At 44.9% G+C, this 21,978-nt stretch overlaps 1 protein-coding gene across 3 annotated transcripts in view; it reads left to right on the top strand.

Annotated features, from left to right (window-relative positions):
- Window positions 1-21,978, top strand: part of LOC103117308 (aminoacylase-1B) — a 38,103-nt gene that overhangs the window by 1,432 nt on the left and 14,693 nt on the right. For 2 of the 3 annotated variants that reach the window (XM_060204566.1, XM_007527312.3), the window contains exons 2-6: window positions 9,345-9,393; window positions 9,641-9,850; window positions 10,048-10,163; window positions 12,497-12,732; window positions 12,929-13,281. In XM_060204566.1, the coding sequence (XP_060060549.1) occupies window positions 9,657-9,850; window positions 10,048-10,163; window positions 12,497-12,732; window positions 12,929-13,111 (729 nt within the window). In that variant the 5' untranslated portion in view covers window positions 9,345-9,393; window positions 9,641-9,656 and the 3' untranslated portion in view covers window positions 13,112-13,281. Of the gene's footprint in view, window positions 1-9,344; window positions 9,394-9,640; window positions 9,851-10,047; window positions 10,164-12,496; window positions 12,733-12,928; window positions 13,282-21,978 lie in introns of those variants that run through there. The other variant, XM_060204565.1, reaches the window with a different exon arrangement.

Genomic DNA, 21,978 nt, shown 5'->3' with positions numbered 1-21,978 from the left:
CTCCCCAACCAATGCCGCCCCCCAATAGCTTCGTCTAGGCTGCAGGCTGCCGGCCCCCTGCGGTTGCCTAGCGCGCCAGCTGCTTGGGTTTCCAAGGCAACGGCCTGAGTCCTGCCCTTCCCCCGCCCTCCTGGCGCCCTAGGCCCGCGGCTCAGAAAGGCCCATCGCAGATGCTCCGCCTGGTAGGACCCTGGGCTAACGGCGTTTCTGAGGCTGTGAGCGATCAGAAACGAGAGAGGAGGAGCACGCTGGTTCTGCACTCAGCTGCGGGGTCCCTATCACACCGGAAGGGTAGCTACAACCCACTCACCGCCTGACAGGGAGTCTGGAGTTGGGGGCCTGCGAAACACCCCCAACAAATTCCCGAGAGGTGGGTGGGGCAGAGGCCTTATCCCCAGCTCTCCCCAGGGCCCAGCTGGAGTCAGGTAAAGATGGATTTAGCACAAGGCTGGGGAGACAGCATAGTGGTTATGCAAAAGACCTTCATCTCTGAGGTTCCCAAGTCCCAGGTTCCATCCCCAGCACCCCTGTAAGTGTTCTGGTTGCTCTCTGTGTGTATCTTTCTCTCTGTGTCTCTCTGTCACTAAACATAAGTCAATTAGTGGTCCCGGAGGTGGCGCAGTGGATAAAGCATTGGATTCTCAACCACGAGGTCCCGAGTTCAATCCCCAGCAGCAAGTGTACCAGAGTGATGTCTGGTTCTTTCTCTCTCTCGACCTATCTTTCTCATGAATAAATACACAAATTCTTTTTTAAAAAATTGAGTTTTAAAAAGCCTGATTAAAAAAGGTGTATTTAGCACAGCCCGGGAGGTGTCAGAATCCCCAGCATGTGCCAGAATGATGCCCTGATTAGTTTCTCTGTGTCTCCTTTCTCACTTACATGAATAAATAAACACAAATTTAAAAACAAAGATGCATGTAGTGGAATCTAGAAATAAGGAAGGCATGTTTATTCTGTGTCCAAGAAACTGGTAACAGGACAGCACCTGGTCAAGTGAACTGTATTATTTAAACTTCACAAGAACCTTGGGAGGGAAGCTATAAGATTATCTCTAACCCCGTCTCCTCCCCTTAGAGGGGTAGGATGATCCTTATACATCACAATTTCACCACTCCCTGGCCGCTTATTCATTCAGATCAGAGAGACGGAGCAGGGAGAAGGGGAGGCCAGTTTCATGCCACCCTATGGGCTTGACCCTGGGTGACAGGCTTGGCAAGGCACAATCTCCAATCTGGTGAGTTCTCTCTCTAGTCTCCTGTTTTACTGATACACTGAAGACACATGGTCAGGAAGTGGCAGAGCCCAGTTTCAAAGCCAGGATGAACTGCTGTGCCTGGGTCTAGGGCCTAAGGCTTGTCTTCTGAACTAGCAAAGAATCCAGACTGAAAGGGTCCTTGAATCAGGCCTTTTTGAATGAAACTGGCTGCATAAAGGGAGAAAGGCATGTTTCCAACCTTCAAGCTGTCCTTCCTATCTCTGGGTGCAAGGTATATATACAAGACTTCTCTCTCTCTGTTTTTTATTTAATTATTTTTATTGTTTTAGTTATTAAGGACAAAGATAGGAGGAGATAAAAAGAACCAGACATCGGTAGTCAGGCGGTAGCGCAACGGGTTAAGCACACGTGGCACAAAGCACAAGGACCAGTGTAAGGATCCCGGTTTGAGGCCTCGGCTCCCCACCTGCAGGGGAGTCGCTTCACGGGTGGTGTCTCCAGATGCCTATCTTTCTCTCCCAATCTCTGTCTTCCCCTCCTCTCTCCATTTCTCTCTGTCCTATCCAACAACGATGACATCAATAACAAGAACAATAACTACAACAACAATAAAACAACAGGGGCAACAAAAGGGAATAAATAAATAAATATATATATATATAAAAAGAACCAGACATTACTCCTGGTACATGTGCTGCTGGGGATTGAACTGGGAACCTCATGTTTGAGAATCCAGTGCTTTATCCACTGTGCCACCTCCTGGACCACTATACTTCTCCCCACTCATATTTCAGCATTTCCTCCACTGTGGAGATTCTGCATGGGCCCCTCCCAGTTAGTACCAGCTGGAGGAGAGCTTTCAATAGCCCCATCAACTGTAAAAACACATTCTGATTTTTTTTATATTTATTTATTTATTTTCCCTTTTGTTGCCCTTGTTTTTTTTATTGTTGTAGTTATTATTGTTGTTGTTATTGATGTTGTCATTGTTGGATAGGACAGAGAGAAATAGAGAGAGGAGGGGAAGACAGAGGGGGAGAAAAAGACAGACACCTACAGACCTGCTTCACCGTTTGTGAAGAGACTCGCCTGCAGGTGGGGAGCCGGGGGCTTGAACCAGGATCTTTATGCCGGTCCTTTTGCTTTGTGCCATGTGTGCTTAATCCTCTGCGCTACCACTCAGCTCACACACATTCTGATCTTAACCTTGGTATATGCAGTGTGATTTTAAAAAGAAGAAAAGTAATCATTTCCAGGTGTGCTCTCAGCTGGCCTCACTTTGCACATGGTCTTTCACCATTGGCAACCCTGAGCAAGGGGTCAGTTTCTCTGTCAACACCCAGTCCTGTGATTTATTGCTATGGTTCCCCCCACACACACTTCTCCTTTTTTCTTTAATATTTTTATTTATCTATTTATTTATTTATTTATTATTGAAGACAGAGAAATTGAGAGGCAAGAGGGAGGGAGAGAAGGAGAGAGATACCTGCAGCCCTGCTTCACACTTGTGAAGTTTTTCCCTGCAAGTGGGGACCAGGGATTTGAACCTGGGTCTTTGTTCACTATAATATGTGTGCGCTTAACCAGGTGTTTCACTGCCTGGCTTTTTTTTTTTAATTTTTAAAAAATATTTATTTATTTATTTTTAAAGATGACAGAGATTTTATTATATATATTTATTCCCTTTTGTTGCCCTTGTTGTTTTACTGATATAGCTATTATTGTTGTTATTGATGTCATCATTGTTGGATAGGACAGAGAGAAATGGAGAGAGGAGGGGAAGACAGAGAGGGGGAGAGAAAGACAGACACCTGCAGACCTGCTTCACCGCCTGTGAAGCGACTCCCCTGCAGGCGGGGAGCCGGGCCCTCAAACCGGGATCCTTAAGCCGGTCCTTTGCACTTCTCGCCACCTGCACTTAACCTGCTGCGCTACAGCCCGACTCCCAATATATATTTATTTTCCCTTTTGTTGCCTTTATTTTTCATTGTTGTTGTAGTTATTATTGTTGTTGTTATTGTACGGGACAGAAATGTAGAGAGGAGGGGGTAGACAGAGAGGGGGAGAGAAAGACACCTGCAGACCTGCTTCACCGCCTGTGAAGAGACTACCTTACAGGTGGGGATCTAGGGGACTCAAACCGGGATCCTTACGCTGGTCCTTGCGCTTTGCGCCACGTGCTCTTAACCCGCGGACTCCCTGGCTTTTTTTTTTTTTTTTTTTAACAAACCCATAGGGTAGGAGGGGTACAACTCCACACAATTCCCACCGCCCAATCTCCATAACCCACCCCCTCCCCTGATAGCTTTCCCATTCTCTATCTCTCTGGGAACATGGACCCAGGGTCTTTGAGGGTTGCAGAAGGTAGAAGGTCTGGCCTCTGTAATTGCTTCCTCTCTGAACATGGGCGTTGACTGGTCGGTCCATACTCCCAGTCTGCCTCTCTCTTTCCCTAGTAGGGTGGGTCTCTGGGGAAGCTGAGCTCCAGGACACATTGGTGGGGTCTTCAATCCAGGGAAGCCTGGCCGGCATCCTGATGACACCTGGAACCTGGTGACTGAAAAGAGAGTTAACATACAAAGCCAAACAAATTGTTGAGCAATCATGGACCCAAAGCTTGGAATAGTGGAGAGGAAGTGTTAGGGGGGTACTCACTGCAAACTCTAGTATACTTCTGCTTTCTTACTTTGGTGCCATACTCCAAACTCAGTCAATTTCTGCTTTGCGTTTCTACTTCTTTTTTTTTTTTTTTACATGCATAACATTCCCCAGATTCCCATTTAACAATACAATCCCCACTACTTCATTCATCATTTTCCATGGACCTGTACCAGAGTCTTTTACTTTGGTGTAATACTCCAATTCCAGTTCAGGTTGTACTTGTGTTTTCTTTTCTAATCTTGTTTTTCAACTTCGGCCTGAGAGTGAGATCATCCCGTATTCATCCTTCTATTTCTGACTTATTTCACTCGACATGATTTTTTCAAGGTCCATCCAAGATCGGCTGAAAATGGTAAAGTCACCATTTTTTATAGCTGAGTAGTATTCCATTGTGTATATATACCACAACTTGCTCAGCCACTCATCTGTTGTTGGACACCTGGGTTGCTTCCAGGTTTTGGCTATTACAAATTGTGCTGCCAAGAACATAGGTGTACACAGATCTTTTTGGATGGATGTGTTGGGTTCCTTAGGATCTATCCCCAGGAGGGGAATTGCAGGGTCATAGGGTAGGTCCATTTCTAGCCTTCTGAGAGTTCTCCAGACTGTTCTCCACAGAGGTTGGACCAATTGACATTCCCACCAGCAGTGCAGGAGGGTTCCTTTGACCCCACACCCTCTCCAGCATTTGCTGCTGTTACCTTTTCTGATGTGTGACATTCTCATAGGAGTGAAGTGATATCTCATTGTTGTCTTGATTTGCATTTCTCTGACAATCAGAGACTTGGAGCATTTTTTCATGTGTTTCTCGGCCTTTTGGATCTCTTCTGTGGTGAATATTCTGTCCAAATCCTCCCCCCATTTTTGGATGGGGTTATTTGTTGTCTTGTTGTTCAGTCTGGCAAGCTCTTTATATATGTTGGTTATTAAACTCTTATCTGATGTATGGCATGTAAAGATCTTCTCCCATTCTGTGAGGGGTCTCTTGATTTGGGTAGTGGTTTCTTTTGCTGTGAAGAAGCTTTTTAATTTGATGTAGTCCCATAGGTTTATACTTGCCTTAGTCTTCCTTGTAATTGGATTCATTTCATTGAAAATGTCTTTAAAATTTATGCGGAAAACAGTTCTTCCAATATTTTCCTCTAAGTATCTGATAGTTTCTGGTCTAACATCCAAGTCCTTGATCCACTTGGAATTTACTTTTGTATTTGGTGAAATACAGTGATTCAGTTTCATTCTTCTGCATGTTTCAACTCACTGTTTCCAACACCATTTGTTGAAGAGACTCTGTTTTCCCCATATAATAGTCTGGGCACCTTTGTCAAAGATTAGATGTCCATAGGTGTGGGGCCTCATTTCTGGGCTCTCAATTCTATTCCACTGGTCAGTGTGTCTGTTCATGTTCCAGTACCAAGCAGTTTTGATGACAATGGCCCTATAATACAGTTTGAGATCTGGCAGTGTGATGCCTCCGGTTCTGTTCTTTCTTCTCAAGATTGTTTTGGCAATTCTAGGTCTTTTCTGGTTCCAGATAAACATTTGTAGCATTTGTTCTATTCTCCTAAAAAATGTGCTTGGGATCTTGATGGGGATAGCATTAAATTTGTAGATGGCTCTGGGTAATATATTCATTTTGATGATGTTAATTCTTCCAACCCATGAACATGGAATATCTTTCCACTTCTTTGTGTCTTTTTCAATTTCTTTGAGTAGTGACTCATAATTTTCAGTATACAAGTCTTTCACTTCTTTGGTTAGGTTTACTCCTAGATATTTTATTGTTTTTGTTGCTATAGAAAAAGGAACTGATTTCTGGATTTCAATTTCTTCTAACTTAGTGTTTGCATAGAGGAATGCCACTGACTTTTGAATGTTAATTTTATAGCCTGACACCTTACTGTATTGCCTGATGATTTCCAAAAGCTTCTTGCTGGATTCCTTAGGTTTTTCTATGTATACTATCATGTCATCTGCAAATAAGGAGAGTTTGACTTCTTCTCTTCCAATCTGTATGCCTTTAATTCCTTGCTCCTGCCTGATTGCTATGGCAAGAACTTCCAACACTATGTTGAATAGTAATGGTGATAGTGGGCAGCCCTGTCTAGTACCTGATCTGAGGGGAAATGCTTCCAGTTTTTCACCATTGAGTATGATGTTGGCTGTAGGCTTGCTATATATAGACTCCACTATCTTCAGGAATTTTCCATCTATTCCCATTTTTTGTAGTGTTTTGATCATAAAGGGATGTTGTATTTTGTCAAAGGCTTTCTCTGCATCTATTGATATGACCATGTGGTTTTTGGTCTTGCTTTTGTTGATGTGGTGGATCACATTGATTGATTTACGTATATTAAACCAACCTTGCATGCCTGGGATAAACCCCACTTGGTCATGATGAACAATCTTTTTGATATACTGCTGTATCTGGTTGGCTAGAATTTTGTTCAATATTTTCGCATCTATGTTCATTAGAGATATTGGTCTGTAGTTTTCTTTTTTGGTTGTGTCCCTGTCTGCTTTTAGTATCAGGGTGATGTTGGCTTCATAGAAGCTGGCAGGGAGTATTCCATTGTCTTCAATCTTCTGGAAGACTTTTAAAAGTAGAGGTATTAGTTCTTCTTTGAAAGTTTTGTAGAATTCATTTGTAAAACCATCTGGTCCAGGACTTTTATTTTTGGGAAGATTTTTGATAACTGTTTCAATTTCATTAGCTGTGATGGGCCTGTTCATGTTATCCACTTCCTCTTGACTTAGTTTTGGAAGTTGGTAGGTATCTAGGAAATCATTCATTTCTTCCAGGTTCTCTAGCTTGGTGGCATATAGTTGTTCATAGCTCCCTGGCTTTTTATTTTATTTTATTTTATTTTTGAGATAAAGAAGCAGAAAGAAAATAGAAAGAGACCACAGGACTGAATCTTCCATCAGTGTGTTGGGGGCTGGACCTGACTCTGGTCAAATCCATGGCGGAGCACGCAAGGCTTTGATGAGGCAAACGAGAACCACGAGGAAGGAGGAGGAGAAACTTTATTAACGTTAAGGGGCCACAGAAAGAGCTCGTGCTCTGAAAGCATTCTGGGCCCCCAGGGGCCACGTAGTGGCGCACCCAGTTATGTGCACATAGTATGAAACCAAGGATCTGGGTTCAAGCCCCTGCTCCCCACCTGTTGCCCTTGTTTTTTATTGTTGTTGTGGTTATTTTTGTTGTTGTTATTGATGGCATCATTGTTAGATAGGACAGAGAGAAGTGGAGAGGGGAAGGGAGGACAGAGGGGGAGAGAAAGACAGACACCTGCAGACCTGCTTCACCGCCTGTGAAGTGACTCCCCTGCAGGTGGGGGGGGGGGAGCCAGGGGATCGAACTGGGATGCTTACGAAGGTCCTTGCACTTTGCACCACCTGCACTTAATCCGCTGCGCTACCGCCCGACTCCCCAGGGGGTTCATTTCATGTGTGGTAAAGGAAGTCTGCAGGTGTCTATCTTTATCTCTCACTCTCTATCTCCCCCTTCCCTCCCAATTTCTCTCTCTCTCTCCTGTCCAATAAAATGGAAAAAATGGCCACCAGGAGCTGTGGATTCGCAGTGCTGGCACCAAGCCCTAGCAATAACCCTGGAGGCAAAAAAAAAAAGGATTCTGGGCCCCGGAACAAAGGGAAGGTCCAGCTGGCTGCAGTATGAGAGCAGAAAGCATCTTCATGGAAGCGGATGCAGCAAGGTTAAGGGGGAGGGAATCTTCAGGCCATTGGCCAGCGTCTGGTTTTCTTAGTTACGGTTGACTTTTCCTGCATAGCTGTGTCTGGGGGGAAGGCTGGCTAGCCTTGGGATTTAGAGACATCACTCTAAGGAGGCTGGAGTCCTGTAGTATTCAGCGGCTGCCTTGGAGATGGGCAGGATTCAGCAGTTTTATGACTCGTCAGGATAAGATATTCCACGCAGGTGGGGGAGGCCTTTCTCCAGGCCTGGTGTCATCATCTGGCCAGAAGGGTCTGGGGCTTCTCTTCTGCCCATCTGAGCTTGCTACAGGAGTTTGGTCAGTTAACTCTTTCTTTGCCTTAACATTCTCTTTTCTTTTTTTAAAATATTTTTTAAATTTATTATTGGACAGAGACAGAGAAATTGAGAGAAGAGGGGGAGATAGACTCCTGCGGCACTGCTTCACCCCTTGTGAAGCTTTCCCCCTGCAGGTGGGGACCGGGGCTCAAACCTGGGCCCTTGCCAACTGTAATGTGTGCGCTTAACCAGGTTTGCCACCACCTGGCCTCTCTCTCTCTTTCTCTTAATTCTTTTGGGGGTTGAGTTCACCTTTCCACTGCTCCTGGAGGCCATTTTTCCCTTTTGTTTGTCGTTGTTGTTGTTATTGCGGTCATTGTTGAATAGGACAGAGAGAAATGGAGAGAGGAGGGGAAGACAGAGAGGGGGAGAGAAAGACAGACACCTGCAGACCTGCTTGTGAAGTGATCTTCCTGCAGGTGGGGAGCCGGGAGCTCGAACCCAAGATACTTATGCCGGTTCTTGCGCTTTGCACCATGTGCACTTAACCTATGCTACCTCCTGTCCCCCCCCTTTTTTTTAAAAAAGAATTTATTTATTTATTCATGAAAAGGAAAGAGAAAGAACCAGATATCACTCTGGGGCATGTGCTGCCGGAGATTGAACTCAGGACCTCATGGTTGAGAATCCAGTACTTTATCCACTGCACCACCTCCCAGATCACTCTCTTTTTCTTTTCTTTTCTCTCTCTCTCTCTTTTTTTTTAAAGATTTTATTTATTTCTGAGAAAGATAGGAGGAGACAGAAAGAACCAGACATCACTCTGGCACATGTGCAGCCGGGGATCGAACTCAGGACCTCACGCTTGAGAGTCCAAAACTTTATCACTGCGCCATCAGTTTCTGTAAAGGGAGGCGGGAGTCGCTAACTGGGGCCACTCCCCAGCTTCCTCCCTGAGGTTCTAGACTTGAAAGAATGGCAAGAGAGCCAGTTGTGTTTCAGGGAGAGCATCTGTTGGGAGAAAGCAAGGACAATAAAGGAGAAGAAAGTACATGCCACGAAGGCATGTAGACCCCTGAGAAAGAGAGACGAAGGCCCCAGGCCTCCTGGTCTTCCCAGCTCTCGCGTCCCTTCAGAGCAAGGGTGGGGCCTTCAGGCGATGTGCTTCAGCCTTTGTCTGCAGGGGTCACCTCTGCATGTTTGGCCTTTGCTGTCAGGGAGGGAGAGAGATCTGGGGCAGGATCCAGACACACCGGCCCCTCCTCTGGTCCCTTCTATCCTCCTTGGGGGTCCCAAGGGGAGGGGTGCTGCTTTCCCTAAGCTTCCCTCCAAGTTTCCGCCCTGCTAAGACAAGTGACATCTGGGTTCACATCCCATTTCTCTCGCCTGCTACTCTGAACTTTGGGCAAGAGAATTTTTACCTCTCCAAGCCCCAGCTTCTTCATCTGTAAGAGACCTATTGTCGTGTCTTCCCAGCATTCCTAGGTGGATTCCTGAGTCCTTGCACTTGGCCTGGCTGTCGCGGGTAAGTGGTGCGGTCTGAGCTGTCACTGTTCATGCTGTGTGCCACAGGCTCCTCACACTGGGGTCCTGAGCTGTGGTCCTGGCATGTGGGGTCACTGGGAGTGAACCAAGGCAAGGGAAAGGACAAGGATTTGCTGGGGTTTTCTCCTTCCTGTGCTGGGGTTTCTGGGTGAGTGTGGGAGATAGCATCCCAGGCAGCCTTGTGCCTTGAGCCTCCTCTCCCCTCCTCTCCGTCTCCTCTCCTCTAGACTGCTACCAGTCTCCATGAGCCGTTCTCAAGCAGCCCTGCTGGGCCTGGGCCTGCTGCTTATGCTGCTGCTGTACCTGGGGCTCCCGGGCCCCCCTGAGCAGGGCTCCTGGCCCTGGGCAGGCCCCAATGTCACCATGTTAGCTGGTCTCACCTCTGGAGACTCCCCCATCTTTTACCGTGAGGTGGTCCCTCTCCACCGGCCACACAGGTGGGTGCTAACCCCAAGGCATAGCAGAAGAACTGTACCTAAAAGGGTGTGTGTTTGGGGTGGGGGTGGGGGGCTTCCTGTGTGACATTCAGCGTAATTCAAGGGTCCTCAAGGGAGCTCTGTGGGAGAAGCCTGGGAAGAAAGGGTGGTGGTTACTCCCAAGCCCCCAGGACACAAAGCCCCCTGTGTGCCCACAGGCTGGAAGTAGTGCTGCTGCATGGAAAGGCTTTTAGCTCCCGCACATGGGAACAACTGGGCACACTACAGCTGCTGGCACAGCGAGGCTACAGGGCCGTGGCCCTTGACCTTCCAGGTAAGAGCACCTGCTCCTGGGTCTGGGGAGGCCACAGGCAGCACTCTCTCATGTAATAAATAAAATATTTTATTTAATCAATTTATTTAATTTAATTAAAAAAAATTTTTTTCCCCCAGAGCACTGTTCAGCTCTGGCGTATGGTGGTATGGGGGATTGAACCTGGGACTTCAGAGCCTCAGGCATGAGAATCTCTTTGCATAACCATTATGCTATCTACCCTCCACACTAATTAATTTATGTTTTAAATATTTTATTTATTTTCCTTTTTTGTTGCCCTTGTTGTTTTTATCATTGTTGTGGTTATTATTGTTGTTATTGACATTATTGTTGCTGGATAGGACAGAGAGAGATGGAAAAAGGAGGGAAGACAGAGAGGGGGAGAGAAAAAGAGACACCTGCAGACCTGCTTCACGGATAGTGAAACAACTCCCCTGCAGGTGGGGAGCTGGGGGCTCGAACCGGGATCCTTAAGCCAGTCCTCAAGTTTCATGTGCGCTTAACCTGCCGCGGTATAGCCCAACCCCCAAATAAAATATTTTATAAGTAAAACATTTAAAGTGGTCCGGGAGGTGGCGCAGTGCAGGTCCGGGAGGTGGCGCAGTGGATAAAGCATTGGCCTCTCAAGCATGAGGTCATGAGTTCAATCCCCGGTAGCACATGTACCAGAGTGATGTCTGGTTCTTTCTCTCTCTCCTCCTATCTTTCTCATTAATAAATAAATAAAATATTAAAAAAAAAAACATTTAAAGTAAGAATAAGTGGAATTCTCAGAGAGGTGGGAGGGTTAGAAATATGGCCCTGGTCTCTGAGGATAACCCTGGTTTTATTGTTTTTGTTTTTTATTTGGATAAGAGAAATTAAGAGGGGGAAGGGAGGTAGAGAGAGAGAGAAAGATAGATATCTGAAAGACAGCACGACTTCACCACTGTGAGACTCCCCCCCCCCCCAAGCAGGTAGGGAGGGTGGGGCCAAGTTCTGTCTGTGTTGTCCTCTACTGGTGGGGATACAGGAGGCTGACTTGGGGTTTGCAGCATCACACCACCATGATCCAGTGCTGAGCAGTGCTCCAGTGTCTGTCTGTCTCTCTCATAAAAAAAGTAAATAGGGGGAGTTAGATGGTAGCGTAGCACGTTAAGTACAGGGGGCGCAAAGCGCAAGGACAGGCATAAGGATCCCGGTTCAAGCCCCCGGCTCCCCACCTGCAGGGGAGTCGCTTCACAGGCGGTGAAGCAGGTCTGTGGGTGTTTATCTTTCTCTCCCCCTCTCTGTCTTACCCTCCTCTCTCCATTTCTCTCTGTCCTATCCAACAACAACAACAATAATAATCACAACAATAAAAAACAAGGGCAACAAAAGGGAATAAATAAATATTTTTTAAAAAGTAAATAAATTTTTTTTTAAAGTTGACAAATCCCCAGTGTTACCAGTAGCCAAAGCTAGTGGTGCTCTGGTCCAAAACAAACAAACAAACAAACAGTATATGGTCATATCCTCTAATAAGTTGTATATAAATGTGCTCACATCCTCAACACTGGCCATTATCAACTTTAAAATAAACGTTCTGTCAATATTAATGATTGTATTGCTGTTATGCCAGAACCCTGCTCAGCTGCGCCTTATGGTGGTGCTGGGGATTGAACTTGGGATGCTAGAACCTCAGCCATGAAAAGCTTTTGCATAATCACTACTATCTACCTGCCCCAAATATGCTTTTCTGTCAGACCTATCGCATCACAAATAAACTTCTGGGAACTGGAAGCAACACTGATGTGTTGCCACTGCTCCCCAGCTCTGTGTGGTAGGCACCCCCCCCCCCCGCCCCCCCGGCACTGCTCAATTCTGCCTTAAGATGGTGCTGAGATGCTGCCAGGGAGCTTGGAGCCTCAGGCATGAGACTGTGTTGCATAAGTACTGTGCTGTCTCCCTCCTGCTTGGGCAGGGACTCTGGAGCTCATTTCCTACTATGACCCACTGCTCCTAGAGGCCATTTTTCCCATTTTGTTGCCCTTGTTGTTGTTACTGTTGCTATTGTTGTTGTTGGATAGGACAGAGAGAAATGGAGAGAGGAGGGGAAGACAGAGAGGGGGAGAGAAAGATAGACACCTGCAGACCTGCTTCACTGCTTGTAAAGTGACTCCCCTGCAGGTAGGGAGCCGGGGGCTTGTGTTGTTTTAACCGGGCTGGCTTCACAGGCTTGAACCCAGATACCTACGCAGGTCCTTGCGCTTTGTGCCATGTGCACTTAACCCGCTGTGCTACCACCCGGCCCCCTTGAGGGGCCTTGAGTTCCTTTCTGACCTCCCTCAGCTGGTGCCTCCTGCTGTTCCCAGGTTTTGGGAACTCAGCACCCTCTAAGGAAGCGAACACAGAGGAGGGACGAGCAAAGTTGCTGGAGCGAGCGCTTGGAGACCTGAAGGTGCAGAATGCTGTGTTGGTGAGCCCCTCACTGAGTGGCTACTACGCCCTGCCCTTCCTGATTCGAGGCCACCACCAGCTTCACGGATTTGTGCCCATAGCACCCGTCTCCACCCAGAACTACACCCAGGAGCAATTCTTGGCCGTGAAGGTATTGGCATGAGGGTCTTCAAGCATCCTGGCTTCCTACCTGTGGCAGAGAGGATTCGGGCTCACTTACAGGGCGCGCGGTCCCGTTCCTGATCTGGATCAAAATGCTGGGGTGTTTGGGGAGGACTCCCTAAGGAGGCGGCTTGAGGGTCAGCCCTATAAGGTGTGCAGGTCACAGCCCCTGCCTTACTCTGCAGACCCCGACTCTCATCCTCTATGGGGAACTGGACCGAATCCTGGCTTTGCAGGCTCTGCGGCATCTCCGCCAGCTGCCTAACCATTCCATCGTGAAGCTGCGCAATGCGGGCCATGCCTGCTACCTCCACAAGCCGCAAGACTTCCATCTTGTCCTCCTCACCTTTCTGGACAACCTGCCCTGAGCTTGTCCACTGCCAAGACCCTTGGCCTAGCCTGGCCTGAGTTTGCAAGGGAAGGATCGACTCCCCGCCCCAAGACGGCAGCCCTGAGCATCGGCGGGCATGAAGTGTGAGCCAGTCAAGACCTCTGATTTTCCCCTTACAGGCACAATAAAAAGCATTTTTGGCATTTCTGGGGAATTGCAGGTTCTATTTCCAGGCGTTGCTGCAAGATGGAGCAGGGATGGGAGCAGCCCAGGAAGGCTGGTAGCGTGGGCTTCTTTTAGCAGGCTGCCCTCACCACTCTTGCCTCAATTTCCTCATCTGTTTAATGAGCACGCAGCTCAGAAAGCGGCTGGAGGGCTTGACCGGTATGGTGGGTGGAGCGCGCGGCCACTCAGAGCTGGGTAGGTAGGCCGCTTGGGGGGAGTGCAAGACCCCGGGAATCAGTGGAGAATCAGGGCTGGCAGCTGCGCTGAGTTTGTAGTGTAGGGTGAAATGGAACAGGGGCAGCAGGGGTAGGTAGCATAATGTTTATGCAGAGAGACTCTCATGCCTGAGGCTTTAAAGGCCCAGGTTCAATCCCCTGCACTACCATAAGCCAGAACTGAGCAGTGCTCTGGTAAAAAAAAAAAAAAAAAAAAAAAATGAAATGGAACAGGGTGACTGGAGGTGGGTGCGGGGCAGAGGTTAACAACTAACGCAGCATAGCTAGTGACCTTGTAAGCCCGCTTGCCCTGAGGCATGTGTGGGTCAGTAGCCCTGACTCAAACCCCAGGCATGGGCCCCCCAACACTGTTCTCTGGGTGCAAAGGTTGGAGCCTCTAGCAACGATCCCTCCTGCAGCTGACTCCTGGAGCAGAGGGCGGAACAGGCTCAAAGTACAGAGGGCAGCTGGCACACAGGTGCAGACTGTGGGTGGCCAATGGGCTATCTGTGTCTCTCTTACCCTCCCGCTCTGGTGATTCTGCAGAGGAACCTGGGAGTCTGGTACAGGGTCGGCCACACCTGTCTTGTGTACGCCTTGGGCAGTTCCCCTCCCTCTCACACCGTCCCACAGCCACCTCCTCACACTTCACACTCTCGAGGTTGTACCCACTGATCCACAGTGGCTACAGGCATCCACTCTGTGCCCTGCCCAGAACCATGTTCTGTGGTTACATGGACTGTCTAGTGGAACAGGTATTTATTTGTTTATTTAGGCTTAAAAAAACATTTTATTTATTTATTTATTTTAATTTCTTTATTGGGGAATTAATGTTTTACATTCAACAGTAAATACAATAGTTTGTACATGCATAACAGTTCCCAGTATTTCATATAACAATACAACCCCCACCAGGTCCTCTGTCATCCTTCTTGGACCTGTATTCTCCCCACCCACCCACCCCAGAGTCTTTGACTTTAGTGCAATACACCAATTCCAGTTCAGGTTGTACTTGTGTTTTCTTTTCTGATCTTGTTTTTCAACTTCTGCTTGAGAGTGAGATCATCCCATATTCATCCTCCTGTTTCTGACTTATTTCACTTAACATGAATTTTTCAAGGTCCATCCAAGATCGGCTGAAAAAGGTAAAGTCACCATTTTTTATAGCTGAGTAGTATTCCATTGTATATATATATATATATACCACAACTTGCTCAGCCACTCATCTGTTGTTGGAAACCTGGGTTGCTTCCAGGTTTTGGCTATTACAAATTGTGCTGCTAAGAACATATGTGTACACAGATCTTTTTGGATGGGTGTGTTGAGTTCCTTAGGATATATCCCCAGGAGAGGAATTGCAGGATCATGGGTAGGTTATTCTAGCCTTCTGAGAGTTCTCCAGACTGTTCTCCACAGAGGTTGGACCAATTGACATTCCCACAAGCAGTGTAGGAGGGTTCCTTTGATCCCACACCCTCTCCAGCATTTGCTGCTGTTACCTTTTCTGATGTATGACATTCTCACAGGAGTGAAGTGGTATCACATTGTTGTCTTGATTTGCATTTCTCTGACAATCAGAGACTTGGAGCATTTTTTCATGTGTTTCTCGGCCTTTTGGATCTCTTCTGTGGTGAATATTCTGTCCAAGTCCTCCCCCCATTTTTGGATGGGGTTATTTGTTGTCTTGTTGTTGGGTTTGGCAAGCTCTTTATATATTCTGGTTATTAGCCTCTTGTCTGATGTATGGCATGTAAAGATCTTCTCCTATTCTGTGAGGGGTCTCTTGGTTTGGGTAGTAGTGTCTTTAGCTGTGCAGAAGCTTTTTAATTTGATGTAGTCCCATAGGTTTATGTTTGTCTTAGTCTTCTTTGTAATTGGACTCGTTTCATTGAAGATGTCTTTAAAATTTATGTGGAAAAGAGTTTTGCCAATATTTTCCTCTAAGTATCTGATAGTTTGTGGTCTTATATCCAAGTCCTTGATCCACTTGGAATTTACTTTTGTATTTGGTGAAATATAGTGGTTCAATTTCATTCTTCTGCATGTTGCAACCCATTTTTTCCAACACCATTTGTTGAAAAGACTCTGCTTTCCCCATTGAATAGTCTGGGCACCTTTGTCAAAGATTAGATGTCCATAGGTGTGGGGCCTCATTTCTGGGCTCTCAATTCTATTCCACTGGTCAGTGTGTCTGTTCATGTTCCAGTACCAAGCAGCTTTGATGACAATGGCCCTATAAGACAATTTGAACTCTGGGAGTGTGATGCCTCCAGTTCTGTTCTTTTTTCTCAAGATTGTTTTGGCAATTCTAGGTCTTTTCTGGTTCCAGATAAACATTTGTAGCATTTGTTCTGTTCTCCTAAAAACTGTGTTTGGGATCTTGATGGGGATAGCATTAAACTTGTAGATGGCTCTGGGTAGTATATTCATTTTGATGATGTTAACTCTACCAACCCATGAACATGGAATATCTTTCCACTTCTTTGTGTCTTTTTCAGTTTCCTTGAGTAGTGACTCATAATTTTCAGTATACAAGTCTTTTATTTCTTTGGTTAGGTTTACTCCTAGATATTTTATTGTTTTTGTTGATATAGTAAAAGGAATTGATTTCTGGATTTCAATTTCTTCTAGTTTAGTGTTTGCATAGAGGAATGCCACTGACTTTTGAATGTTAATTTTGTAGCCTGGCACCTTACTGTATTGCCAGATGATTTCCAAAAAGCTTCTTCCTGGATTCCTTAGGTTTTTCTATGTATACTATCATGTCATCTGCAAATAGGGAGAGTTTGACTTCTCTTCCGATCTGTATCCCTTTAATTCCTTGCTCCTGCCTGATTGCTATGGCAAGAACTTCCAACACTATGTTGAATAGTAATGGTGACAGTGGGCAGCCCTGTCTAGTACCTGATCTGAGGGGAAATGCTTCCAGTTTTTCGCCATTGAGTATGATGTTGGCTGTAGGCTTGCTATATATAGACTCCACTATCTTCAGGAATTTTCCATCTATTCCCATTTTTATAGTGTTTTAATCATAAAGGGATGTTGTATTTTGTCAAAGGCTTTCTCTGCATCTACTGATATGACCGTGTGGTTTTTGGTCTTGCTTTTGTTGATGTGGTGGATCACATTGATTGATTTACATATATTAAACCAACCTTGCATGCCTGGGATAAACCCCACTTGGTCATGATGAACAATCTTTTTAATATACTGCTGTATCTGGTTGGCTAGAATTTTGTTCAATTTTTCACATCTATGTTCATCAGAGATATTGGTCTGTAGTTTTCTTTTTTGGTTGTGTCCCTGCCTGCTTTTGGTATCAAAGTGATGTTGGCTTCATAGAAGCTGGCAGGGAGTATTCCAGTGTCTTCAATCTTCTGGAAGACTTTTAAAAGTAGAGGTATTAGTTCTCCTTTAAGGTTTTTTAGAATTCATTTTTAAAACCATCTGGCCCAGGACTTTTATTTTTGGGAAGATTTTTGATTAACTGTTTCAATTTCATTAGCTGTGATGGGGCTGTTCAGGTTATCTACTTCCTCTTTACTTAGTTTTGGAAGTTGGTAGGTATCTAGGAAATTGTCCATTTCTTCCAGGTTCTCTAACTTGGTGGCATATAGTTCTTCATAGAAGCCTCGCATGATATGTTGAATTTCTGTAGTGTCTGCTGTGATATCTCCTCTTTCATTTAGTATCCAATTTATTTGTGTCTTCTCCCTTTTTTGTTTTGTGAGTCTGGCTAAAGGTTTGTCAATTTTGTTCACTGTTTCAAAGAACCAACATTTACTTTTGTTGATCTTCTGTATGGTTTTCTTATTTTCAATGTTATTGATTTCTGCCCTATCTTTAGTGATTTCTGTCCTTCTGGTTGCTTTAGGATTCCTTTGTTCTTCTTCTTCTAGGTCTTTAAGATGTGCAATCAGGCTGTTTATTTGTGCTTTTTCTTGTTTCCTAATGTGTGCTTGTATAGCTATGAACTTCCCTCTTAGGACTGCCTTAGCTGTGTCCCCAATATTTTGATAGCTTGTGTCTTCATTTTCATTGAAGTCTCGAAACATTTTGATTTCTTCCTTTATTTCCTCTTTGACCCAGTAGTTGTTAAGAAGTGTACTGTTGGGAGTCGGGCTGTAGCACAGCAGGTTAAGCGCAGGTGGCGCAAAGCACAAGGACCGGCATGAGGATCCCGGTTCGAGCCCTGACTCCCCACCTGCAGGGGAGTCGCTTCACAGGCGGTGAAGCAGGTCTGCAGGTGTCTATCTTTCTCTCCCCCTCTCTTTCTTCCCCGCCTCTCTCCATTTCTCTCTGTCCTATCCAACAACTACGACAACAATAATAACTACAACAATAAAACAACAAGGGCAACAAAAGGGAATAAATAAATAAAATTTAAAAAAGAAGTGTACTGTTGAGCTTCCATATTTTGGGGACTGTTACTAATCTTTTGTTGATTGTTAAGTGTTAGTTTAATTCCACTGTGGTCTGAGAAGATGCTTGGGATGATTTCAATGCTCTTGAATTTGCTGATGCTGTCCGTGTGGCCTAACATATGGTCTATCCTTGAGAATGACCCATGTGGATTTGAGTAAAATGTGTATTCTAGTTTCTTGGGATGAATGACTCTGAAAATGTTCAATACTTCTAGTTTATCTATCTCTTCATTTAGCTCCCTTATATCTTTATTGATTTTCTACCTGGATGATCTGTCAAGTTGAGAGAGTGGGGTGTTGAAGTCCCCTACTATGACTGTGTTGCTGTTAATACATTGCTGTAGCTCTTTCAGTAGACATTTGATGTATTTAGATGGCTACTCATTGGGTGTATAGATGTTAATAATTGTTAAGTCCTCTTGATTGACTGATCCTCTGAGCATTAAGTAGTGTCCATTCCTAACTCTTTTAATCTTATCTATTTTAAAGTCTATCATGTCAGATATGAGAATAGCTGTTCCTGCCCCTTTTTGTGGGCCATTGGCTTGTATTATAGTTTTCCATCCTTTCACTTTAAGTCTGTATTTGTCTTACTGAGTTAGGTGGGTTTCCTGTAGACAACATATTGTTGAGTTGTGTTTTCTGATCCATCTTCCTACTCTGTGTCTTTTAATAGGTGAATTCAGGCCATTGACATTTATTGATATCAAAGACTGAAGATATTTTAACGCCAGTCTTGTAGAGTTCTAGAGTGTTCTGATATATGGACTATTTATGGTGGTCTGACTGTTTACAGGAGAACTTTCAGAACTTCTTTCAGGGCAGGCTTGGTGATACTTGATTCCTTCAACTCTTGCTTGTTTAAGCAGGTTTTTAGGCCTCCATCTAATGTGAATGACAGTCTAGCAGGATACAGTATTCTTGGTTGAAATCCTTTCTCACTGAGTACTCGATAGATATCTTGCCATTCTCTTCTGGCCTGTAGTGTTTGTGTGGAGAAGTCTGCTGCTAATCTTATGGGTTTTCCTCTGTAGATGACTCTTTGTTTTTCTCTTGCAGCCTTCAGGATCCTTTCTTTTGCCAGTCCCTGTTCTCGGCGCCATTTGCCAGTGTAGCTTCACGGGCAGGAGACAGAGGACCAGGAACTCATGGCTGAGCTGGGAACGCAGTTCCATCTTTATTGAGGAGCTGGGATGCTGGGATGCAGTTCAACAATCTAATCTAGTCTAATCTCTCTTCATTAGAAGGCTCTGTCTTTTATGTCTCCTGAGGCGGAAGTGTCAGGAAGAGGAAGCACGTAGGGTGGGGGTGGGGAGAAGGAAACTAGCACAAGAACCAGTGGGGATTAAACCAGTGAAAACAGTGACGATGTAAATAGACCACAATGTCAAGCAGTGCAACAGAAGGGGTCTTAGATGCAGAATTTAGAAGCAAACCAACATTCTGTATCGTTTTTCCTTTCCTTTCTAAATATGATGTGTCTTGGTGTCTTTAAGTCTGGGTATATTCTGTTTGGGACCTTCTGGGCTTCTTGAATATTTATATCTTTGATGTTGTCTAGACTAGAGAAGTTTTCAACTATTATGGCCTGAAGAATGCTTTCTTCCTCTCCCTCTCTTTCTTCCTCTGGTATGCCAATAATGCGTATATTGTTTCTTATGAAGTCATCCTATAGGACTCTGTTGTTGTTTTCAGTATCTCTTAATCTCTTTTTGAGATCTCTTACTTTTTTTTTTAGTTGTCTCTAAATTCGTCCTCGATCTTGCTAATTCTGTCTTCAGCCTCGTTGATTCTATTCTCTCTCCCCTCTACTGTTTTCTGGAGTTCATCCATTTTGTTACCCTGTTCTGATACTGTTTTAGCTTGTTCAGCTAGTTGGGTTCTTAGCTCAGCTATTGAAGCTTTCAGCTCTCTAATAACTTTGAGGTAATTAGTGTTTTATTCCATAGTCTCATTTGTTGTTCCTGTATTTCTGATTACAATTCTTTCAAACTCTTTTCTCGCTCCTGTGATTATTTCCTTAGCTAGTGTTTGGATGTTGACCTCATTATTTTGTGCTTCACCCTTTGGGGGGCTTTTATCTGGACACTTGTCCTGGTTCACTTCTGCAATATTTCTTCTTGTTGGTTTAACCATTTTATATATTATGTTAGGAGTTCCCTCTCTCAGTACTTTCAAATTACTCATCACTATTTGCCTGGATTGACTTCTGTCTAAGTAAGGTAATAAAGGGTTCACAGTGGTAGAAGTTAACAGTTGTTTCAATAGTATCTTAATCCCTGATTTGGAGCTCAGTGGATTAAAAGCCTCTTTTGTCCTTTTTCTTCCCTATAAGCTATGGGAGCTTGAGGGCTTTTAAACTATAAGTAGGCTTCTCAGCTTAATCACTGACTCCTGACCAAGAGATAAAACAGGGTGTGGCAGAGATAATCCAGTGGTTATGCAAAGAGACTTTCACAGCCCCACAGCTATGCCACCGAGGTATAGGTCTTCTGAGTTTCCTGGTTAGATCTCTTGTCCCCTGGTGTTCCTCCCTGCCGCTGCTCCAGGTTCTGAGGGCAGTAGCAATGGAGACTCAGAGTTGTACTTGGTGAGTCTCAGGGGAGTCCTCTCCTCCCTTCAGCTGTCCCCTTGTTGGTGTAACAGACTGGAGGTGGTGTCTCAACTGATAAACCGCCCGACTGTTACCAGCCACTTAATCTCTGCCTAGGCTCTTCTCTGTCCACCAGCCGCATGTGTTTGCACTCACCGGTGATTTGGTGTGGTCCTGAAGTCGTTCTAGTCCTGTCTTGATTCAGTCCCAGGTGGTCTCCTTTGGTATCCTAGTTGATCTGGGAGAGGAGAGGAGAGGAGACAGATCTGCTGCTGCTCCAACATTTTATTTATTTGTTATTTATTTATTCCCTTTTGTTGCCCTTGTTGTTTTATTTTTGTAGTTATTATTATTGTTATTGTTGATGTTGTCATTGTTGGATAGGACAGAAATGGAGATAGGAGGGGAAGACAGAGAGAGGGAGAGAAGATAGACACCTGCAGACTTGCCTCACTGCCTGTAAAGTGACTCCCCTTCGGGGGGCGGGGGGGATCTAACCGGGATCCTTAAGCTGGTCCTTGTGCTTTGCACCACATGCACTTAACTGACTGCGCTACCGCCAGACTCCCTATTTATTTATTTGTAATTGAGGGGGGTTAATCTTTACAGTACAATCACTGACATATGCAACAATTTCATTATGTAATAGGCCCCCAAAGGTTTTGTCATATCCTGCCCCCTTTTTTTAACTTTTAAAAAACTCATTACTATTAGGGAAACAAAAGGGAATAAATATTTTTTAAAAACTCATTACTATTATTTTAACATTTTATTTTATTTTACAAAACTATTTTCTTACTTTAAAAATTTTTTTATTTATTTTTCCTTTGTTGCCCTTGTTTTTATTGTTATTGTAGTTATTATTGTTGTCATCATTGTTAGATAGGACAGAGAGAAATGGAGCGAGGAGGAGAAGACAGAGGGGGAGAGAAAGACAGACACCTGCAGACCTGCTTCACTCCCTGTGAAGCGACTCCCCTGCAGGTGGGGAGCTGAGGGCTTGAACCAGGATCGTTACGCAGGTTACATGCCACGTGTGCTTAACCTGCTGCGCTACCGCCCAACTCCCAACTATTTTCTTTCTTTCATTTTTGAAATGTTTATTTATGAGTGAGAAAGATAGGAGAGAGATAAACAACCGGACATCACTGTGGTACATGTGCTGCTGGGGATTGAACTTGAGACCTCATGTCTGAGGGTGCAGTGCTTTATCCACTGCACCCCCCACCACTATTTTATTTATTTATTTATTATTAGATAGAGACAGAAATTGAGGGAAGAAAGGAAGATAGAGAAGGAGATCGACAAAGAGACACCTGCAGCTCTGCTTTACCACTTGTGAAGCTTCCCCCCTGCAGGTGGGGAGCAGGGGCTTGAACCTGAGTCTTTGTGCACTTAACCAGGTGAGCCACTGCCTGGGCCCCTTATTATTTTTCTTCTTTTTATA

Source organism: Erinaceus europaeus, chromosome 12, assembly GCF_950295315.1.
Source record: "Erinaceus europaeus chromosome 12, mEriEur2.1, whole genome shotgun sequence".
NCBI lineage: Eukaryota > Metazoa > Chordata > Mammalia > Eulipotyphla > Erinaceidae > Erinaceus > Erinaceus europaeus.
Note: the sequence above shows the minus strand (reverse complement) of the source record. Positions and strands in the feature narration are given on the sequence as shown.